General features: G+C 43.1%; 1 protein-coding gene across 1 annotated transcript; it reads left to right on the top strand.

The window, feature by feature from the left end:
• Positions 1–1118: 1118 nt before the first annotated feature.
• PARD6B (par-6 family cell polarity regulator beta) lies at positions 1119–16504 on the top strand. The gene is made up of 3 exons (XM_047853966.1): positions 1119–1503; positions 5927–6149; positions 14052–16504. Exons 1-3 carry the CDS (start codon positions 1438–1440, stop codon positions 14873–14875), a joined length of 1113 nt encoding a protein of 370 aa, XP_047709922.1. The 5' UTR covers positions 1119–1437; the 3' UTR covers positions 14876–16504.
• The last annotated feature ends 4238 nt before the right edge of the window (positions 16505–20742 follow it).

Here is a 20742-nt window from a genome sequence, read left to right as displayed (position 1 = left end):
GCGGGGGGGGGGGGGGGGGGGGGGATTGAGGGTCTTCTCCCCACTTCCTGGGCATGGCCAGTGCTTAACAGCGTCGCTTTGAGAAGAAACCTGCTCTGGGGCATTTGGAGAGAAGGGTTCAGTCTTTTACCAGGGACACAGCTCTATCACTCCGGTGGGAGAAAAGGACATTGTCCAGAGGCTGTCATTGGCGCAAAGAGCGAATGGCCAAGAAACGGCTGGAGGAGGGAGAGAAAGACTTCAGAGGTTAAAAATAAACAAGTACAAAATAAGCAAAGGAAAAAAGAAAGCCCTGGAAGGCCGGTCTGGAAGTCCTCAGGGAAGCCGCACCGGAGGGGAGCCATCCTGGTCCTCAACTCTCTTTCCCTCCCTCACGGCGCCCTCTCGACCTCGTGGGACCTGACGGATTGCAGGAAAAAATCTCTACGGACAAAACCAAGCCTGAAGAGCCCTGATGCTCTCCCCTAGTAACTGTTGCAGAGGCGAGAAAACTTTTATTTTGTAACCAGACTTGCAGCTGGACGCCGAAACGACCCAACCGGCTGGTGGAGGGACGCTGCTGCAGGGTGCAGCATCCCAAAGCGGACGAGGGGCGGGGGACGGCGGGAACCGAGCAGCCCCACCCCACTCCTGCAGCCCGCTGGGCCGCGCAGCACACCCCCGCGCCGGGCGCGCTCTCGCCGGGACTGGGCGATCAGGCGCGTGCCTGCGCTTGCGCAAAAGGCCCACCCGCCCCAGCTCCTCTCCAGGTGCGCTCGCGCTTCCGGCCGGCCTTCCCGAGGCGGAAACGCCGGAGCCCGCGCATGCGCTTAATGGATGTCCTGCTAGGTCCGGGGAGGAGGCCCAAAGCTTCAGGTGATCCCGCCCCTCCCTCGCAGCGCGGGGCCAATCGCAGGGCGGTGGGCGGGATTTTCGAGAAGGCGGTCCGCCCACGCGCTTCGCGAGGCGGCTATCGATTGGTTGGCGGCGCGGGCGCAGGTGCGCGCTTCCTATTGGGTGTGGGCGGAGCGCGAGCCGCCGAGGCTTCTGCGGCGACTGCAGGTGAGCGCGCTCACGCGCCGCCGCTCCGGCCAGGCTCGGGTGCGCGCGCGCGGGCGTGCGGGGGAGGCGGCCGAGAGTGAGACTGCGGCGCCTGTCGCCTCTGCTCCGCCCCCTCCTCCTCCTTCTCCGCCGTCGCGGCCGCCGCCGAGGCCCGGAGGGAGGGAGTCGCGTCCCCGCCCGCCGCGCCGCCAGTCGGACCCTTGGTCTCGCCGCGTGAGGAGCCAGCCGAGCGGAGCTCTGCGCGGAGACCCGGGCCGCGGCCGCCCCCTCTGCAGGTGCCTGTGAGGAAGCGCCCGGGCCGCAGCCGCGTCCCTAGCCCGCCGGCCGCGCACTCGCTCCCTGCGCTCCCGAGGGGCGGCCCGGCCGGAGGAGGCCGCCGCGGGGCCCGGCCTCAGCATGAACCGCAGTCACCGGCACGGAGCGGGCAGCGGCTGCCTGGGCACCATGGAGGTGAAGAGCAAGGTGCGCGGGGCCGGGCTGGGCGGAGCCGCCGGCCGATGGGGGCCAGGGGAAGGGGGGCGGCCGGGGCGGCCTGAGGGGGCTGCCCGTTGTCTGCAACCGCGGGGGGGGGGGGGTGCGGCAGTGGGATTTGGAGGCAGGAGGTAGCGGAGCGAAAACTTGGTGAGAAGGGGGCGAAGGTGGGGCTTGGGTTTGCCCCTAGCCCAGGTGGGAAGACCAGTGGAGCACTTAATCTCGTTCCTTAAATCTCATTCCTCTTCGGGGATGGGAGCGCGGGGTGGTAGGAAATCTTTGTGGGGGAAATTCTAGCTCCTGGTCTGTGAGTCCAAAGTATTTGGAACCCGCGGGGCCACAAAATGTTACCCCTTTATGCGGTTCAAGGGTGCATCGAGTTGGTGAAAGGGAGAGCCCAGTGAAGTCAAGAGCCCTTTTAAAGTTAGCTTTGCTTCCTGCTAGGGATTTTTCCAGCACTAACTTTGGTAGGCGTTTAATCTACAAAATTAACACTATCACCTTTCGTTTGAGTAGCACTTTACAGTTTGAGGCTGGATGCGCTTTTCATTCCATCGTGCTACCTTTTCACATCAAGTGTTTTCATTCCTGACCGAGCGGTATGCCCAGTCTGCTGAGGATTCCGTCCCTGTCCACTGAATTCCTAAATCGGCAAGGCTCCCTGAGCAGGGTAGTCTGTAGGGATTAGTTAGAGCATGCTTTCCAAAAGGGGGTTTCGAGCTGGAACCTGGAGGTGTTCGGCAACCACATTTTCAAGCAAAACCATTTCCATGAGTTGAAGAGTCAAAAGAGCTTAATCTAGTTTGCTTCTCTGAGAAAACAGAGGGCTCAGAAAGGTGATGATGACTTCGCCAAGCTCTGCTTTCATGACAAAACCTGAAAGCCTTTTTACAGAGTAACGTCTACGCTCCATAGAATACAAATGTTTATGAGAACGTTTAAAATAGAGTTGAGAAAACCAAAACGCGCGTACAAGCCTGGGAGAACAGTACAGCACGTATCCACTTAAAAAATAATGAAACGTCATTGAATGTAAGGCTACTTAGGGCAAATACAAAATCAGGGAGCCTGTGGATAGAATGGTTTTATTATCTAGAGTTGATAAGCAGAGTTGTGTAGGTTGCTGTAACTGAGATCCTGACATCAAGAATATTGGCATGAATTTTTTTCAACATCATTTAACAATGCTGTTTGTGACTTAACTTCTGTATCAGGATAGGCACTAGTTGCAGAAACCGTTGTTTAATAGGAACAGAAATGCAATTACGGCAATTTAAGGAATACACTCTTCCTGTGTCCTCCATGGAACTGTCATAGCAAATTGGAGGGACATGCTTAAGCTAAGGGTTAAGATGACTCCAGATATACAGACATTTTTCCTGAGCTGCATAGGGGCAGTAGTGGTTCTGTGCCCAGTGGTTGAACTTTCTCAGGCATTCCTGTTATAAATCTAGGTTGCGCCTGTGGGAGTTGAGGTTAAGAAAAGAAAAACACTTAACTATATTGCATAATTTTAAAATTCAGTTTGTGGTCCTAATCTTGGTAGCAAGTCTTTAATTTTCTTATCCTAGGAAAAATGAGTCGAGATTCTAGGTGCACTGATAAATACAGTGAAGTGGTAATTTATCTCTTGGACTAGAAACCTGGAGCATTTGGGGACTGGAATTTCAGGCTTTCTGCCCCTTCTCTGCTGTCAGCTGATCTGTGAATCTTTCCCACACGTATGTCTACTACATGTTCCATATTTGACCTGCCAGGCTGCCCTGTTAGTGAACCTCCTCTCTTAACTAGAGTCAAGGCATTCTGAGAACCCGCACCAAGTGAAGTGTGGCTCCGTCATTGTTCTAGCTGTCGATGAATAGACAGAGCATTAGGTCCTGTTTTTAATGTGTCTGTGACACCTTGTGTTTTAAATAGATATTGTTGACACGCTTATTTTTAGTGGATTAAATTAAACACTTGTCCTCCTTATCATTTAAAAAATATTTGGACAGATGTTTGAAACAGTATTTCCCTTTGTCACTGCTTTGGTGATGTCAGAGCTTTTTACAAAACTGATCCTCAAGAGGTTGCAGCCAGGACCAGGTGATGTGCAGATCCACGTTTGGGATCTCTCTTACTTCTGCGGAGAAAACAGTGTGTCAACTTTATTATCTTTGCGGACCTAGGAAAGTTCTTAATCAATATTGAAGGTGGTATCCTTTAATAACCTTGGGACAACTCCTGAGCTGTACATTTTCTGATTGTTATTCGTGGGCAGACAATATCAAAATTAACTTTGCTTTTCTCGGATGTACCAACAGATGCTGAGAGAAGGTGTCCATTCTCCCAGGGGAGAAGGCCAAATTCTGTGTGGCCAGGACAAAGTAGACTGGGCTAAAAAAGAGTTATAAATGGTTCACATAGTGGATAGTTGTTGAGTGGGTCTTGATTTTCTCTCTTAGTATTTTTCTTCATGTAGTCAAACGTTCTCTTGATCCTGTTTTTCTGCAACAAGCATAACAGTTTCTCTTGTTTGGTTTTGTTTTCTGCTAACATTTGCAAAAGGGCACAGCTGCCGTGAAGCCATACAGTTTTTCATTGTTTTTATCATAACATTTAAGGAAGAGAAAAAATGTTAAGCAGAAGCTTTTCACCCAAAAGCTTTAGCAAAAGCAAAGACATTGGAGCCCTAAAATGTTCAGTTGTTAGATGTTGCTCTTACACATGTACCAGGAGAAGTGATAACCCTGGCATGAATCAGAAAACACTAGCAACTCTGCCTTATGATACCAGAAGAAAGAAAATGGAGGAGAAACTGTGACTTTTGATAACATCGTAAGACTAGCTCTGATATGAAGGGTGTTGCCCAGTTTTTATTTACCTTGAAACATGAAGGTGTGACTAAACTTTTTGAGAGTTTTAGGTATGAGTCACCTTATATTCTTGACAAATGTTGGTGTTTGTGTTTCAAGAATGTGTTTTGGAAACTTTTTAAATTATTTATTAGAGGTAAGAGTCAGCTTTAGGGAGTTTTTAACTTAATTTAAAACTAGTGAGCAGTGTGGGTATTAGTAAGGCAGATGAACTTCTTAAATACAATAAGGACAGTGACTTCAGATATCCCATAGGTCCTTGGGAAGATGAATTGACACATTTGTAACCTCTCAAATTATTCTGATGGTGACTTTCTCTGCATGATGCTTAAGGCTGTGTTAGCATTACATTACATTACATTAGAATACATTAATCTTTCTTGTTAATAGTAGATATTTAGAGGAAAAATAAGTTCAGTGGTAGAACATATTTGGCAAACATTTGTTTAAAATTAAAAAAAAAAAAAAATCAACTGTAGGACTGAACTGGGTCTGTAATATCCGGTCTCCACAGTGATTCCTTAAGAGTGTGATTATAGTTACATAGCATTTCTAGACTTCTGTGGCCAGGACACTTTTTGAGGAAGGCTGATGAACCTTTCCTAGGTTTCCACATTGAGGAAGGTAGTCCCATATTAAGTCATAGATCCTGTTTATCAGGGACTAGATGAAGCCAGTCCTTAGTGTTCAATAACAGCCACTTTAATCATCTGGCATTTGGAGAGCAGAGATGTGATTCTAGAGTAGGGAAACATACCTGAAAATCAGAATTGTGAAGGTAAATATTGGGTCTGATAGAGGTGTTTCTTTGATCCCTTAAGACCTTGCTGATGTCATTGTCCTCTTTACCCACTAATGGGTGAGCTCCTGCTCCCAGCCCATCTATAGGGCTCAGCACTGTGCCAAGCACATAACCACTTCTTGTGTTATGTGGGTGGTTGTAGGATATACATTTTATGTATTAATAAAGCTTCTTTTTTCCAGCATTATCATAGGGAAGATACTCCTTATCTCTAGACCTATTTCTTATATACCTCTATTTGTATGGTAGCTTAATGCCAAGAAACTCAAAGCCCCTTTTTTATATGTTTCTGTTAATTCTTACACTTCCTGCGAAGTAATAATCCCTTTTATAAGGGAAGAAACTTAGGTACTTTTTGCTAATGGCCAAAATAAAGACTTGGGCGCATCTTTGTTAACGCACGGCCTGAGTGGGGAGAGTACTGCCGGTTGAGATCTGGGCTCCAGACCGGTTTGAGCTGAGTCACCGTTGCAGGACAGTCCCCAGTGAGGCCTGCGTACCCCAGGGGTTGAAGTGAGCCTGCATCTCCTGAAGGGAGTGCCCCTCAGAGATGCAGCGGTGAGAAGGCACATTCCTGTGCCTTTCTTATGCTGTTTTATCTCCAGATAGTGAGGGTTCCGACCAAGGACTGTGTCACTGCCACTATCTTGTTTATTAAGGGAAGTACCATGCCTGTTAATTTTCCTGTGGCGTGCATTTTCAAATCGGGTCCTGTTACTTATTTTGTTTTTAATTAATGTGTTCATTGTATTTATAGTTTGGAGCTGAATTTCGTCGGTTTTCACTGGAAAGATCCAAACCTGGAAAATTTGAGGAGTTTTATGGATTACTGCAACATGTTCATAAGATACCCAATGTTGACGTTTTAGTAGGCTATGCAGACATCCATGGAGACTTACTACCTATAAACAATGACGATAATTATCACAAAGCTGTTTCAACGGCCAACCCACTACTTAGGATTTTTATACAAAAAAAGGGTAAGTACCACTGTGTAGAAGAATTGTTTTAGAAACAGAAGTAGTTTATTTTCCTCATTGATAGGATATGCATTGAATATTCACTTTGGTGAATAGAGTTTTGTTCATTCAGAAAGATGTTTTGCAAAGGCTATGACTTTGAAATCAGAGAAACATTCTAATTTTTTTTTTTTTTTTGGTGGCAATGAACTCTCAGATGCTGTGTTTACTACTTAATAGATACCTGAAGGAAAGTTACTTATTTAGGATGTTTTTCACAGAAATAATGTCAGTTAGTTATCTGGAAAATTAGAGAGGAAGCCATTATTTTGGAGGAATTTAAACACTGATATTAGTCTTGCAAAAGAACATTTGAAATAACCATTCTGTGGGACAAGCATTTTCAAATGTACTTTGAGTTTTAAAACTTTTTTTTTTTAAACCTTACGGCCTCCTCCTTGTCTGTGTGTCTGCCTGTCTGCACATGGGCCTGATGTGTGGGGTTTATTCCTTTGTCTTTGGTAAATGAAGAGGTTTAGAAAGCCAGTGTGACAGCAGCAGGCTCAGTATTGGCGGGATAATGAGAGCCTTTCTATGTTTATAAACCAACCCAGAGAGCAGTTTGAGAGAATGGGTGGGGTTTACCCTTGAAGGTGAAACTTTATTTCCAATCGGTTGATAAGCCTTGGACCACTCCCAGGGCTTTGGGACTGCACTGGTCTTGTAGCTGTGCTTTTCTAGGTTTGGAGGAACTGAAGTCCACCAACAAACCTCCGAGGGTCACATTTACGCTGTTCGCAAAATACTTAGAAGCACACACGTTAATTTTCCCAGAGACCCCTGAGATGGATTGCGTAGATACCTAACAGTGGTGTAGTACAATTAGAGTATTAGCCTAGGAAGATTAATTTGGCTGCTGGGGATGAGATGGAGTGAGCAGCAGTCTTAGAGGAGAGGACAAGTAGCTGGCATGAAGAGACAGCCGGGAAGCTGCCCCGGTGGAGGAGGCAGGTGAGGAAAGGGGCGTATCTGGTACTTGAGAGTCACTGCTCCCCACTGCATGGTGGGGACGTGAAGAGGACTCAAACAGAATAAATGGGTTTCTGGATTTGAGTCTGATGGCCGGGACAGTGCCATAAACAAGCAGAATTTGGAAGAGGGACATTGACTTGGAAAGAAAATGGATTTGGTTTTGGAACAAAAAAGGCTTATTTGGGGGGGGTGCCTGGTCAAGTGCTGACTTCGTCTCAGGTCATGATCTTGCGGTTTGTGGGGTTAAGCCCCACGTCGGGCTCTGTGCTGACAACTCGGAGCCTGGAGCTTGTTTTGGGTTCTGTGTCTCCTTCTCTCTCTGCCCCTCCCCATTCGTGCTCTGTCTGTCTGTCTGTCTCTCTCTCAAAAATAGACTAAACATTAAAAAAGGGGGGGGGGGCTTATTTGGCTGATGAGTTTTAACTGTGTCATATAGGAAATTGGAAGTAGTAGACTGGAACTTATGATCGAAATCTAGAGGCTAGTCAGAGAAGATTGAAAGTCTGGAAAAGTGATCGTTGAAATTCTTGAGAGTGGACATCAGGTCTCGCAGGGATGAAGACAGGAGTGGGCCTTTGTCTGGTTGTGTAGAGACTGTTGGAGAGGAAGGAACGGCAGTAGAGGAGAGAAGACAAAACATTCAAGTGGAACTTGTGTTAAGCAGAAGAAGCTGAATCGTTGAGTGGTAGGCCTTCCTTGTTAGCCATTGTGATTTTCATTAAAAACTTCATTGCTGTTCGGAATGTGTATTTGAGTGAGGAGTGACTATGTTTAAACTCCTGCCATCCGACAAAATTTTGTTGGATTATCCTTTTTGCTAGATTTTAGGAGTTGGATTGTACCACTACGTGTGCTTATTACTGGAATAGTGACACTTAACGATTGTGGGATTAATCCTGATGTCTGGTAAGGGTGGTTATGTTCTGCTATTTGCTTTTTAAATATGTTTCTATGTGAACAAAAGTTTTCTTTGCCCTAGAAGTAAATGTCCAATATAGTGAACAGCTCTTAGAATTTGATTTAGAAATAGGTAGTGCATTGAACAGAACATTTTTGCTTTTAAAAATACAAGTGTAATTTGGGGCGCCTGGGTGGCTCAGTCGGTTGAGCGTCCGACTTCGACTCAGGTCATGATCTCACAGCTGGTAATTTCGAGCCCCGCGTCGGGCTCTGTGCTGATAGCTTGGAACCTGGAGCCTGCTTCGGGCTCGCTCTCCCTCTCTCTCTCTCTCTCTCTCTCTCTCTGCCCCTAACCCACTCGCATCCTGTCTCTGTCTCAAAAATAAATAAACATTAAAATTAAAATTAAAATAAATAAAAATGCAAGTGTAATGCAAATAGGACTTAAGGAAAGCAGAAAAGTAAGCTGGTCGAGTCATTCCTGCTTCATAACCCCCCCTCTCCCTTCCCACTCTACCCAGAATAACATCCTTCCTGCCTTGGACTTTACAACGTCATCTTTCTCCCTTCCCCTACTCCCTCATCACAGCCCACCAGGCTGGCTTGCTTTCTGGCTCCGACTTGGAAAGCTCGTTGCTCCGTGTTTCTGCTGTTCTTTCCCCCTTTTCCTTGCTCCTCCCATGGCTCCCTCCTCATCATTCAGATCTTAACACACATAACTTTCTCCTAAGGGTCTCTTTGGACCACCCTAGCCAAAGCCCCCTGACCCTCCCACCTTTATCAGACCTGAAGTCACCTTATGTAAGGGCAAGTTAGTTATCTTTACTGTCTTACAGACTTACTCAGTGCCCGGTGATTCACGGTGATACCTTTTTTTCTTTTAAAGATCAACAGATGCATAAGTAGAAAGCTGATTTTATGTAAATGATAATCGGCATTAAAGTCAGGAAACTAATATAAAGCATGACATTACGTATAGTAACATTTCACTGCTTAATGACAACACATTTTCTGTTTTCTTGGCTTGTTGATCCCAGTTTAGGAATCGTTAGGGCAGCGATTACATTCGATATGGTACCAAGTGATTTTAAAAAACAAACTTCAGAACCATTTAAAATTTTAAAACTGTGTCTTTTACAGTACATCTTTAATTGAAAATCTGATGCTTCCACTAAGAGTTTCTTTGAATTGAAAGGTCACAGTTGAATGCATAAACTATTGTTACATATCTTGAAAGGTTTTATGTTTTGTAATAATTTGTTGTTAGAAGAAAGACCCCGTCTCTAGGGCTATTATCATCGGAAGCAGAACCAAAAGAAGATAAAGTCTCTGGTGTCTTAAAAGTTGTATTCACAGAGAAGATTGCCAGATCTTTTGTCAACCCCCTTCCCCTATTGGAGTTTAAAAGCCTCCCAGCTCGCATGACAGGCAGCCAAGTCTGGGATCTGTTGTGGTGCTCAGACTCCTCCCCAGATCTGATCAGAATATCCACACCACAACTTCGTGGTCTATTACCATCAGTTTTTGTATGATCTCAGACAAATGCATTTTTATCTTGGATTTATTCAGAAGAGTCTGCTGGAAACACTAGAAGGGCCTCCCTTTATACACTCTCTCACTTAAGACGTGGTCTTGTGGCCCAGACACCTGGTCAGGCACCCCATTCATCTCTTAAAACTGTGCACTCGACATTATTCTGCAGATGTACTTTAAGACTCCATTTCAGTGAGTCAGGGTTTGACTTAAAAATGCTCTAAAGGATATGCATTTTAATTGTAAATTGTAAAAAATGGTTTAAAGGTGTGGCCCAAGAAATAAGGTCAAATAAAATAAAAAGAAATTGTGACACGAGTTGCTCATGACAGAAACCTGGGTGTCACCTTTGACACATGCCTCTCTTTTGCTCAGGCACCGAGCCTATTAGTATTAAAACTGTTCTAATTATTTTTCACGTTCGTTTCCCCATCAGCACTACCTCTGCTCCAGGCCAGGGGCCATCCAAAATCACTTCGGAGGCTCCCCGTTTTCTCCCTCAGGGCCATTCTCCAGTTTACAGCCTGGGTGAGCTTAGTAGAAAAGCCCAAACCTTTGGTTTTCTTCCCATTGCCCTTAGGCTGAAGTCCATAATCCTTAACAACCCCCCCCCCCCCCCCCCGCCCCAGGCCCTGTTTGTCTGCAGGGCCCCTGCTGCCTCTAACTGGGCTCTTGGCTCCTTCCCCTCCCCTCCCCCCCTCTCTCTTTTGGACTTCTTCGTCTGCCCCATCCAGCCCTTCTCTATATTCGTTGGATCCTGTGCCTGGAACATTCTTCCCTCCCTTCTACCTGATTAGCTACTGGCTTCTTTTCCAGTCTCAGCACAAACCTCTCTTCCCTGGAGAAGCCTTGTGTCTCCCTGCAAACCAGGCCAGGCTCCTACGGTGCACTGTAGACAAACCACAGTTCTTGGCTCCTTCTAATAACGTAATTGTTTGAAATTCGGGTTGCCGGCCCCTCTTGTGGAGTCCCCTCTTGTGGAGTGCAAGCACCATGAGAACAAGCCCCCACCTTCTCTTGGTCACGGGATCCGCCTGGCTACATCCTAGTGCAGCTTCGGTGTTTGGTGATTGGTTTGCTTATATTAGGAAGTGAAGGGATTTGCATGTTTTGAATGTTGCTTTAGGTGATATTTAATCCTTTTAAAGCTGCCAGATCTAGTTCATTTAACCATTTTGGATTAGAACAAAGGTTGGCAAACAAGGCTTGCTGGCTGTTTTTGTAAATAAAGTTTTCTTGGAACACGGCCACACTCATTCCTTTACGTACTGATCGTGGCTTTTGCAGCAGCGACTATATGACCTGCAACACCTAAAATACTTACTCCAGAGCTCTTTTGGGGAAAAGTTTGTCAACCCTGGCGTAGGATAATTTCAGAAATTATTTCCTTCTTCCCTGTCTTCTCATCGAACTTCAGATGGGTCATCGTGAACTTTCTTGATTACTGTGAACTGTTACTGTGTTTACTCTACAGGGATGCTGATGGGGTTTATAGGAGGGTTTGGGTTTTTTATCCCCCAGATTTGCTTTAACACCCTAGGCTTTTATTTCATGTATCTGTGCCTGCCCTAGGTCACTAGTGGACCCTTACCCCCTGTTCTGAATCTGTGACTCACGACTCAATGTCCGTTAAGGAATGAGACAGCCAGGCCTTTCGGAATTAACTGTTGGAAGAGTAAGAGGTCCCGGGGAGTGGCTGCAAGGCTCCTCTCTAAGTAAAGCACAGGAACTTTCTGTAAGGAAGGGAGACCCGCAGTTTGGCTCCTGGCAGGCATTCCAAGTGGATCCGTGATGATCGCAGTTAGCTGAGGCTGTGGCTGAGAGACAGGCTTGGGATAAGGGAGGTGTTGAGCCTATATCATGTACTGTTGCCTAAGCCCGGGTTTTTACGGTGTGGGGGCGGGGAGGTTGCTGTGAACCAAGTTTGCAAACTTTCCATCTCATTCTGAGTTCAGTGCTTTGATACACAGACTCAGGTAGCAAATGAACTCCCGGTTCCCAGTGGACAGTCACCTTTACACTTTAAACTAACACTCTGCACCCTGGCTTCCTGCCAAAATATTTCTTTTCCCAGTGGCTAGAAACTGATTAGCTAGATGGGAGAACAAAGGTGCCTTTGTACTGGGGCATATTGCTTTTGAGAATTTAGCAGAGAGCATTCAAACAGTCTGGATGCAATGCCAAATTATGCAGATTTAGGATTGTTTTTTCTTTTTTGGGGGGAGGGCGGGGGTCAGGTTTCCCATGTAGGCAACTTAATTTTGTTCCAGTGTGTACAGTGTGGAATTTTCCTTATAAATATTATGTACGTTTTTTAAAATTGATTGTTTTAAAATGAAAAGATACTTTTGAGAAAATACATTCAGTAGAAGACTATTGTTGATAGTCTTTCCCAAGTGTTGCCAAAAAGATTCTTGTGTCACTGGGTTAATTTCCAAAGCCAAATTATAAATAAATTTGTCTCTGTAGGAACATAGTATGCATATTTTATAAATGAAGACAGAATTTGCCCCAGGGGGAAAAATGCCAAAAATTAAGGTACCCCTGGTCTTGTACATTTATCTGCAACTAGCCTTTTTTTTTTTTTTTAATGTTTGTTTATTTTTGAGAGAGAGACAGACAGGATCTGAAGCGCGTTCTGCACTGACATCAGAGAGCCCGGTGTGGGGCTCGACCTCATGAACTGCGAGATCATGACCTGTGCCTAACTAAGTTGGACGCTTAACCAACTCGCCACCCAGGCGCCCCTCTGCAGCTAGCTTTTAAAGAATGTTCAAGCAACATGAGAAAAAAATACCCAAGTTCTCCATATTCAGACCCACACCTGACACTTAATACTCATTATGTGAATGCGTAAGGTATTGGCCAGATAAGAAAATCCAGGTCCAGTCTTTCTCTGTATTTTGTACTCTTAATGGTTATTTTGTGCCCTTGATTTCCTGGTTTATAGAGTAAAGATGGAAATATTTATCAATAGAAGGTGAGAGTGCAGGGAAAGAATGGAGGCTAAGCCCTGTCCCACACAGTACAGTGATACTCTTCTCTGTAGCGGGAGCTGAGGCTAAGATTGTTTAATTTCTTCTCATTGGTTATTTTTGAAACATGATTTCAAGTTTCGTACCTGTGGTCAATCTCATTTCCTTTTCTACCTCATTCTCTGATGAGATGTTTTGTTTGTAGATGCCTTCCTTCAACAGTGTGATTTAAGAATCCCTATCTGGTTTTAGGCGCCGCGTTTTCCCTTAGTTTACATCAGAATTCTAGATTGCTGGCTGGAAGAATGAATTCAAGCCCGCGGATGTTATTTGGCTCAAGCTGGTTTTTGTTGTTATTTAATTGGGTATCAGCATTTAAAAATGAGAAATTTTTTACCTAAAAAAACAAGGCTCCGTGGCAAATTGGATTTGGCCACACAGATTTCTTTAGTGGAAGAAAGATGCCTGCAGCAAGGGGGCCGTGCCGCACACGTTAAATGAGGCAGCAGCAGCTCGGGGCTGCCAGGGTCCTCCCTCCCGCCGGTTGTGTCCCCACCACCCAGACAGGTTCCTTTGCCCCCCCCCCCCCGTTGTTTCACACACGGTGAAGAAAAAAGTTAACAATCTTACACTTCAGCGTCTTTCAAAGTGGGAAAATGGGAGATGAAGAATTACCCCCTGGAAAGCTGGAAGAGAACATTTGCAGAAGACCAAAATCCCTACGTTCTAGATCTATATTCCTCTTATTACATTATCATTTAATGCATATTATCTGCCCAGTCAGCCTCTCATACAGGTTCATTCTCTTGATTTACCTTGGGATTCAAAAGTGTCGCATTTTACATCGAGGAGAATCAGAAATATGCAAACTGGAGGTTCTTAAATGAAGGGAAAATACATTTTATGTAACGCATTTGAAATGATGTTTAAAAAAAAAATTTTTTTAACGTTTATTTTTTTTTGAGACAGAGAGAGACAGAGCATGAACGGGGGAGGGTCAGAGAGAGGGAGACACAGAATCTGAAACAGGTTCCAGGCTCTGAGCTGTCAGCACAGAGCCCGACGCGGGGCTCGAACTTGCAGACCCCGAGATCATGACCTGAGCTGAAGTCGGCCGCTTAACCGACTGAGCCACCCAGGCGCCCCTGAAATGATGGTTAAGAATGGTTTGTAAGACTTACCAGAATCGTGTTTGCCCTCTTAATGCTTGCTTAATTAATGCTTAATGCTTGCCTTTGAGCTTGCTCAGATTTAACTTCAGCATTTGCTTCTTTTATGATGTGTACTTGAGAGGGCCACCTAGTGGTTTCCTTCTGGTACAGCAGTCTTACCACTGCACTACATTTTGATCTGATTAGAAGCTAATATTTAAATTGTTTGTGTACCAAATGCATGTGAGTTCTCCCTTCTGTATAGATTCAACTGTAGATAAATGGGTGTTTTTACAGTATCTCTATAATTATCGTATTTTGTTTTTAAACAGAAGAAGCAGACTACAGTGCCTTTGGTACAGACACACTAATAAAGAAGAAGAATGTTTTAACCAACGTATTGCGTCCTGACAACCATAGAAAAAAGCCACATATAGTCATTAGCATGCCCCAAGACTTCAGACCCGTGTCTTCTATTATAGACGTGGATATTCTCCCAGAAACACATCGTAGGGTTCGTCTTTACAAGTACGGCACTGAGAAACCCTTAGGATTCTACATCCGGGATGGCTCCAGTGTCAGGGTAACACCTCATGGCTTAGAGAAGGTCCCAGGGATCTTTATATCCAGACTTGTCCCCGGAGGCCTGGCTCAAAGCACAGGACTGTTAGCTGTGAATGATGAAGTCTTAGAAGTCAACGGCATAGAAGTTTCAGGGAAGAGTCTTGATCAAGTAACAGACATGATGATCGCCAACAGCCGCAACCTCATCATCACGGTGAGACCAGCAAACCAGAGGAACAATGTTGTCCGGAACAGTCGGACTTCTGGCAGCTCTGGCCAGTCCACTGATAACAGCCTTCTGGGCTATCCCCAGCAGGCAGAACCGAGCTTTGAGCCAGAGGATGAAGACAGTGATGAGGACGACATTATTATTGAAGGTAACGGAGTGCCGCAGCAGATTCCGAAAGCTGTTCCCACTACCGAGAGCCTGGAATCACTAACGCAAATAGAACTCAATTTTGAATCTGGACAGAATGGTTTTATTCCTTCTAATGAAGTGAGCTTAGCCCCCGTCGCAAGTGGCACAGGTACAGAAACACGTGCTCCAGATCAAAAACTCTTAGAAGAAGACGGAACGATCATAACGCTATGAAACCTTTGTCTGAATGTCACCATAGGGACTTGTAAATTCGGCTAGTTTAAAGCATACATACCTCTGAACCAGTGACCTGGAGTAGGCATGAGAAAAATAATATTGCAAGCTTAAAATGTTATTAAAATAGTAGTTTGATAATTGTTAATACAAACTTTGGTTTGTCAGAGGTGAGTTTAAGTCTAAAAGGGGCCTTTGCTAATGAAAGTATGTGCTTTTGCTATTTTGTCTACAGAGAACTGGATGTTAGGGCACGTTCTCAGAACTACGAGAGGGCCAGATCATTTCCGTTCAAAGTGGTTGTGTATTTAACCTGCTGTGCAGAGCCCAGTTAGCTTTTTCTTTTAACTATGTATTTTTTTAATTCTAATGTGAAGAAGTCCGATTCTGTCCCTTGGTACCTTGGGGACCTCAGCTCCTATGTTTCTTGTATTTTATCTTGATTTTTTAATGTTATTCTTCCGTTGCTAATTGTTACAAGTAATTTTTTCAAATGCCTTCTTTCCCCCCTAATTTCTAAGAGATCGAACCAATTGACTGTTTTTAGGAATTGCTTCCTAGGTCATAAAGCATTGAAGCCATGGTCTTGAATTAAGAAACTGTAACAGTTGTCCAGGTTAAAAGTTTGTTCATCCTATAGCTTTCCTGTGTGTATGACTTAACGTTGTAAAAGGCAGTTCCATCAACTGGTGATACTTGAGACCCCCTTAATCTCTTCTGTCTCATTCCCATCTCATTGAAATCATTCCTTTTGTCGTTAGTGTTTTGTTGGCGTGCTTTTATACTCTTTTCACGTATTTGAGTAGTATGAATCATTTTGGATTAAAAAATGCACCCAAATTAAGAGATTTTTACACACAGGACAAACTTGTGCACTTTTTGTATGAGATACGTGGGTTTTCCTTACTGGGATTTCTAGGGACACTGCCTACACTTTATGAGAAATAATATAGTATTCACCTTGGACAGGTAGCATTTATTGCTATTAATTTTATGAGGCTATTTATTATTTTCCGATGCACCCACTTAGGACAAGTTGAAGGTAAGGCTGCTAGCTCCCAACCCTCGCCTGATTCCACTGGACAACGTGCACAAGCACCGCTTGTATATAGAAACTAAGAAGAGTGTGGGGCGCGCACACGTTCCCTGTGGCTTACGGATTTTCCTCTCTGAGTTATTTATTATTAATTTTATGGTAGGGCCAGGACAGATGGATACCTTTATAACAATTGTGTGCTATTGAAACAATGAAGAATTAAATGGCTCCGTTTTGAAGGATATTTTCTCTCTGGTAAAAACATATGAAGAAGTCTGGATTAGATGAAGGTGGCTGGACTCAGAACACTTCATGTATTTTGCTCGCGGCACCACTAAACTGACAACCGCACAACATTATGTGACACTACTTTTTCGTTGAAGTCACCCAAGTTCTTCCACTTCTGTACCACTATTTTTTAACGGCATTCCAGCTTTAACATTCTGTGAGTTGATATAAATTTGACTCTCGAATGGGAAAATGTTAACACATAGGTTAAATTTCATGCATATTTTAAGCGGTGCAGGGGTTTAACATTTTAAGTAGAAATCCTTTCACACACTACCTCTCTCTCCTTTTTTTTTTTTTTTTTTTTAACATCAGAACTTCTCTCCTGGGAAAAATACTTCAGGGCTTGACTTTTTGTACACATTTTAACTATAAAGTACAGATTTGTCTTGTATGTATTCACGAAAATGGAAATCAAAGCTGCTAGTGCTTTTTATTTTAATTATCCTGCTAAGGGTATATATGAGTGGTGTTTTTAGCTAGATTTCTCATTTAAATCGTTGGTGACATAATTGATTACTAGACGTATTGTAAAGCCAGTATAGACCTTGGTTATACAATAAAATGTCAAATCATTGGCAGTCTCAATTATTTCAGGTGTACCTTATTAACAAAAATACCAGTGGACTCCACATAAAATTTTGTAGTACTAAATGTCAAGCCTAACTGTGAATTTTGTTCTGTATCTTGAGTAAATTTATGATGTTCTCATGAGCTATCAACAAAAATATATGTACTTTTGTGAACTATGAATTTTCTAATTAAATTTTACATGCAACATGATTTTTACATGAATGATACTTTGTTTAAACTATCAAATGTCAGTATTTTACTACAATTTTATTATAAAATGTACATTATCACTAAATGAACTTTGATTTTAAAAATCAAATTAGTTTTAGTTGTATATTATTTTTTACAAATAAAGATAGACTTGTATAAAGGATACTTTCTTGTTTGCAAATATATGAATAGTCCCCCAACAAATATTTACCAAGCACTCACTATATAAAATGAATAGGAAGAAAAATGCTAAGCTTAATAACAGTATTCTGGCTTCCTGAACTTCTAATGTTTAAAAGATAAACACCAAATTGTATACACATTGACCGCAACCATGTCAGCATATGATTATGTATAGGAAGATAGCATTTAAAGTGTAGTATTCGGATTGTGTGAGAGATTGTGATACTCATTCAGAGTCATCATTTGGATTGTTAGAGATTATTTGAAACAAGACAAAAGTAGTTTGTAATGGGACAGTTTATCTTCTGAGATTGAAATTCACTTAGTTACGCTTTTTATTACCACCCTGCATGCCACTGCCTGTACAGATTGGATTCATTCCAGTTTAAACTGGACCATGGAAGAACCCTGAGATAAGTCAGACCCTCCTCCTGAGCCCTTTCTGATCCCAAATTCATCACTGTCATTAGCTTAGCTGATCATGTGTGCTAACTCTGCCAACCAGTGGCGAGTATCATCCTTCTGATTCCTTCCCTCGACTTAAAAACATTGAAAATCCTCTGAGTAAAAACTCAATAATCATATACATAGATCTCCTCACGTCGTTGATTGCTACAGATTGGTACAGATTGATTTCATTCAATGTGTGATGTTTATCTCTGGGTGTCCGTGTCCATGAAACAATGGTGTGGAACTAAAATACCCCTTTAACCCCCCAAAATATGACCCCGGTGCTGTTGGTTCTTAAATCCCTTCCAAGTTTCTAGTTCTGGGTAAAGAATTGAGTTCGAAGGAAAAACATAGAAGTTTGCAAGGAAAAATTAGCCCCTCTGTTCTGATTGCGTGTGTTAAGTTGCTGGAGCTAATGGTTAGCGACAACTGGTTATTTGGTTTTCCCATCTTTTGGATTGATGAAGTTTAATTGTGGGTGATGAAGCTTTGAGAGTGTGTATGTCGTGATTTGGCAGCTGAGCTCCCAAACAGAGTGCTTACTTAGAAGACATTGAAAGTCTTGACTTTGTATTTGTGACAGTGTATCATTTAGTGATGGTGCTGTTACCTGTGGGTAACTGGTGCCTCCTGGTTCCGGTGAGATCACGTATGTGCTACCGAAGAGCTATAATTGGCTGGATGTCTGACTGTCTACTAGAAGGTAAATAGAAAACTAATTTGTTAGATTCAATAACTTCAAAGTCCTAACAAGTATATAGCTTTTAGTTCCCTAAAAAACATTAAGATTTAGATAACATTTTAAAAGATAATGTTTTTCCTAAATGTTATTGTATAAAATTTGTGTATTTTATAAATTAATATTAAAATTTAGTGGAGTTCATATTTTATTGACAATCCGTATTTAGCTTTCCCATTTTAGGAAGCTCTCTTTTGGAAATGGTATTCATTACAACACCAGTGAGTGTTCTTCATGTAATAGGAAATAATTATTTTCTACTTTATTATTAGTTCCTTATAATCCCAAGGAATGGATAACAGAGTTACTTAATACAGTGTTAGCAAAGGTAACTTCAAAAAATTTTTTTTCATTTTACGAATAATAGGTAAATTCATTCTCCTTATTGTAAAAAAAAGCTGAAGTTCCTTTCTGGCCACTAAGCATACTTATCTATCCTATACTTTGTTATAAAAAAGGATTTCAAGCATTTAAAATAAGTGACTCTAAGGGCGCCTGGGTGGCTCAGTCCGTTAAGCAGCCAACTTCAGCTCAGGTCATGATCTCATGGTTTGTGACAGCAGAGAGCCCGCTTTAGATCCTGTGTCCCCCTTGCTGCCCCTCCCCTGCTCGTGCTCTCTCTCTCTCTCTCTCTCTCTCTCTCTCTCTCTCAAAAACAAATAAACATTAAAAAAAAAAACCTAAGTGACTATAATTTATAATCCAGATAGGGACACGTGAGTGACTGAGTGTGCTATCAACTCTATGGACAGGGCGATAGGGGTGAACCGGAGGTGTCCCAGGTAAATTGTAACGTGAGTCACCCTATTAAAGATACTACAGTAGGATGGCTTTCAAACATTTTTTTAAACCTGTAACAGTAAGAAATGCATTGATTTTTGTGATCGCACAAATATATAATTGCAAGTGTCACAAAGTAAAACTTCATTACGTGAAAAATGCTCTGATTTCCTATTCCATTCTTTAAAATGTTTGTTGGGACCTCCCCAAACAATTTCAGAATGCGCTAGTTTGAAAAATACTTGTGAAGCACGTTGCTTTCCACTTAAAGAGATTTGCCATAGAAAATACTAGTATTCTTCTTAAGGGAGTTGGCAGGAGCATTGTATTGCTCGCTTTTATATTTTGAAATAATTTCAGGCGTGGGCAAGAGCTGCATGAAAATATGGCTTATACCCTTCACCCAGAGTACACCCACATTTGCTTTATCTCTCTGTAGTTTCTCCTGAAACATCCGAGATTTGGTTGCAGACATCACAGCCCCTTAACTCCTTAAAGACAAACACATCCCTCTCCAAAACATGGATATTCTCTTACACATTCCTTTATACAACCAAAGTCCATTTATCAAATTCGAAACATGTAAGAGTGATACAACAATATCTAATACACGAGCCATTCTAGAATCTCACCAATTGTCCTCCAAACAACCTTTACAGAAAATTTCCCTTGATCAGGATCCAGTCCAGAATCCTGCATCCTGCTTAGATGACACATCTCTTCTCTCTCCTTTCATCCAAAACAGTTCCTCAGCTTTTCTTGGTCTTTCGTAATGTTGACTTTTTTGAAAAGTAAAGACAAACTGTTTTTGCAGATTGTCCCTCAATTTGGGCTTGTCTGTTTCCTCATCATTAGATCCACGGTATGTGTTTTGGGCGAGAAAACCGCGTATATGATATTACAGCTTCATCGTACCGCGTCAGGAGGCACATGTCCGTTGATTTCAACACTGCAGACGTAAAAACTTTTTTTTTTGTTTTTTTTAGTAATCTCTACACCCTACATAGGGCTCAGTCTTACAACCCCAAGGTCAAGAGTAAGCAAGCTCTGCTGACCAAGCCAGCCAGGCGCCCCAAAACACTTTCTAATGGGAGAAGCTGCTCACATTCTTGTGTTGCCCTCCTTCTAATAATTCTTATGCTGATAAACATGAACGGGTACTTAGGAGAGACCTCTGCTTTCAACATCTGTTTGCTGTACATCTTGGATTGTTTCTAATTGAAAAAAAAACGATAGAAACATGAAATGGCCTGAGTATCCCTGAGTGTCCTGTGCCCGACTACATTTCTGGACCCAGGGATTCTGTTTTCTGGCACTGACCCGAACGGAAAGAAAACACCCCCAATGAAACCTAAGTCACACGCGTCTGGACAATGCTAATTGGAGGCTTCTGCCTTTGGATTCTGTGAATTATGAATCGACACAACTCCAATTGCTGGAATACCAAGACTTAGTGGCTACATAGCTGAAAAGTCAAGACTGGAACTTCGGCACAGATATGATCTAGCCGTGCTGCCTGATAAAACTTCCTGCATTGATGGGAATGTCCTATATTTGCTCCTTCCAAACAGTCCTCGCTAGCCCACACGTGACTACTGCACATTTGAC

Source organism: Prionailurus viverrinus, chromosome A3, assembly GCF_022837055.1.
Source record: "Prionailurus viverrinus isolate Anna chromosome A3, UM_Priviv_1.0, whole genome shotgun sequence".
Lineage (NCBI taxonomy): Eukaryota > Metazoa > Chordata > Mammalia > Carnivora > Felidae > Prionailurus > Prionailurus viverrinus.
This window is presented reverse-complemented; position numbering and strand designations above follow the sequence as displayed.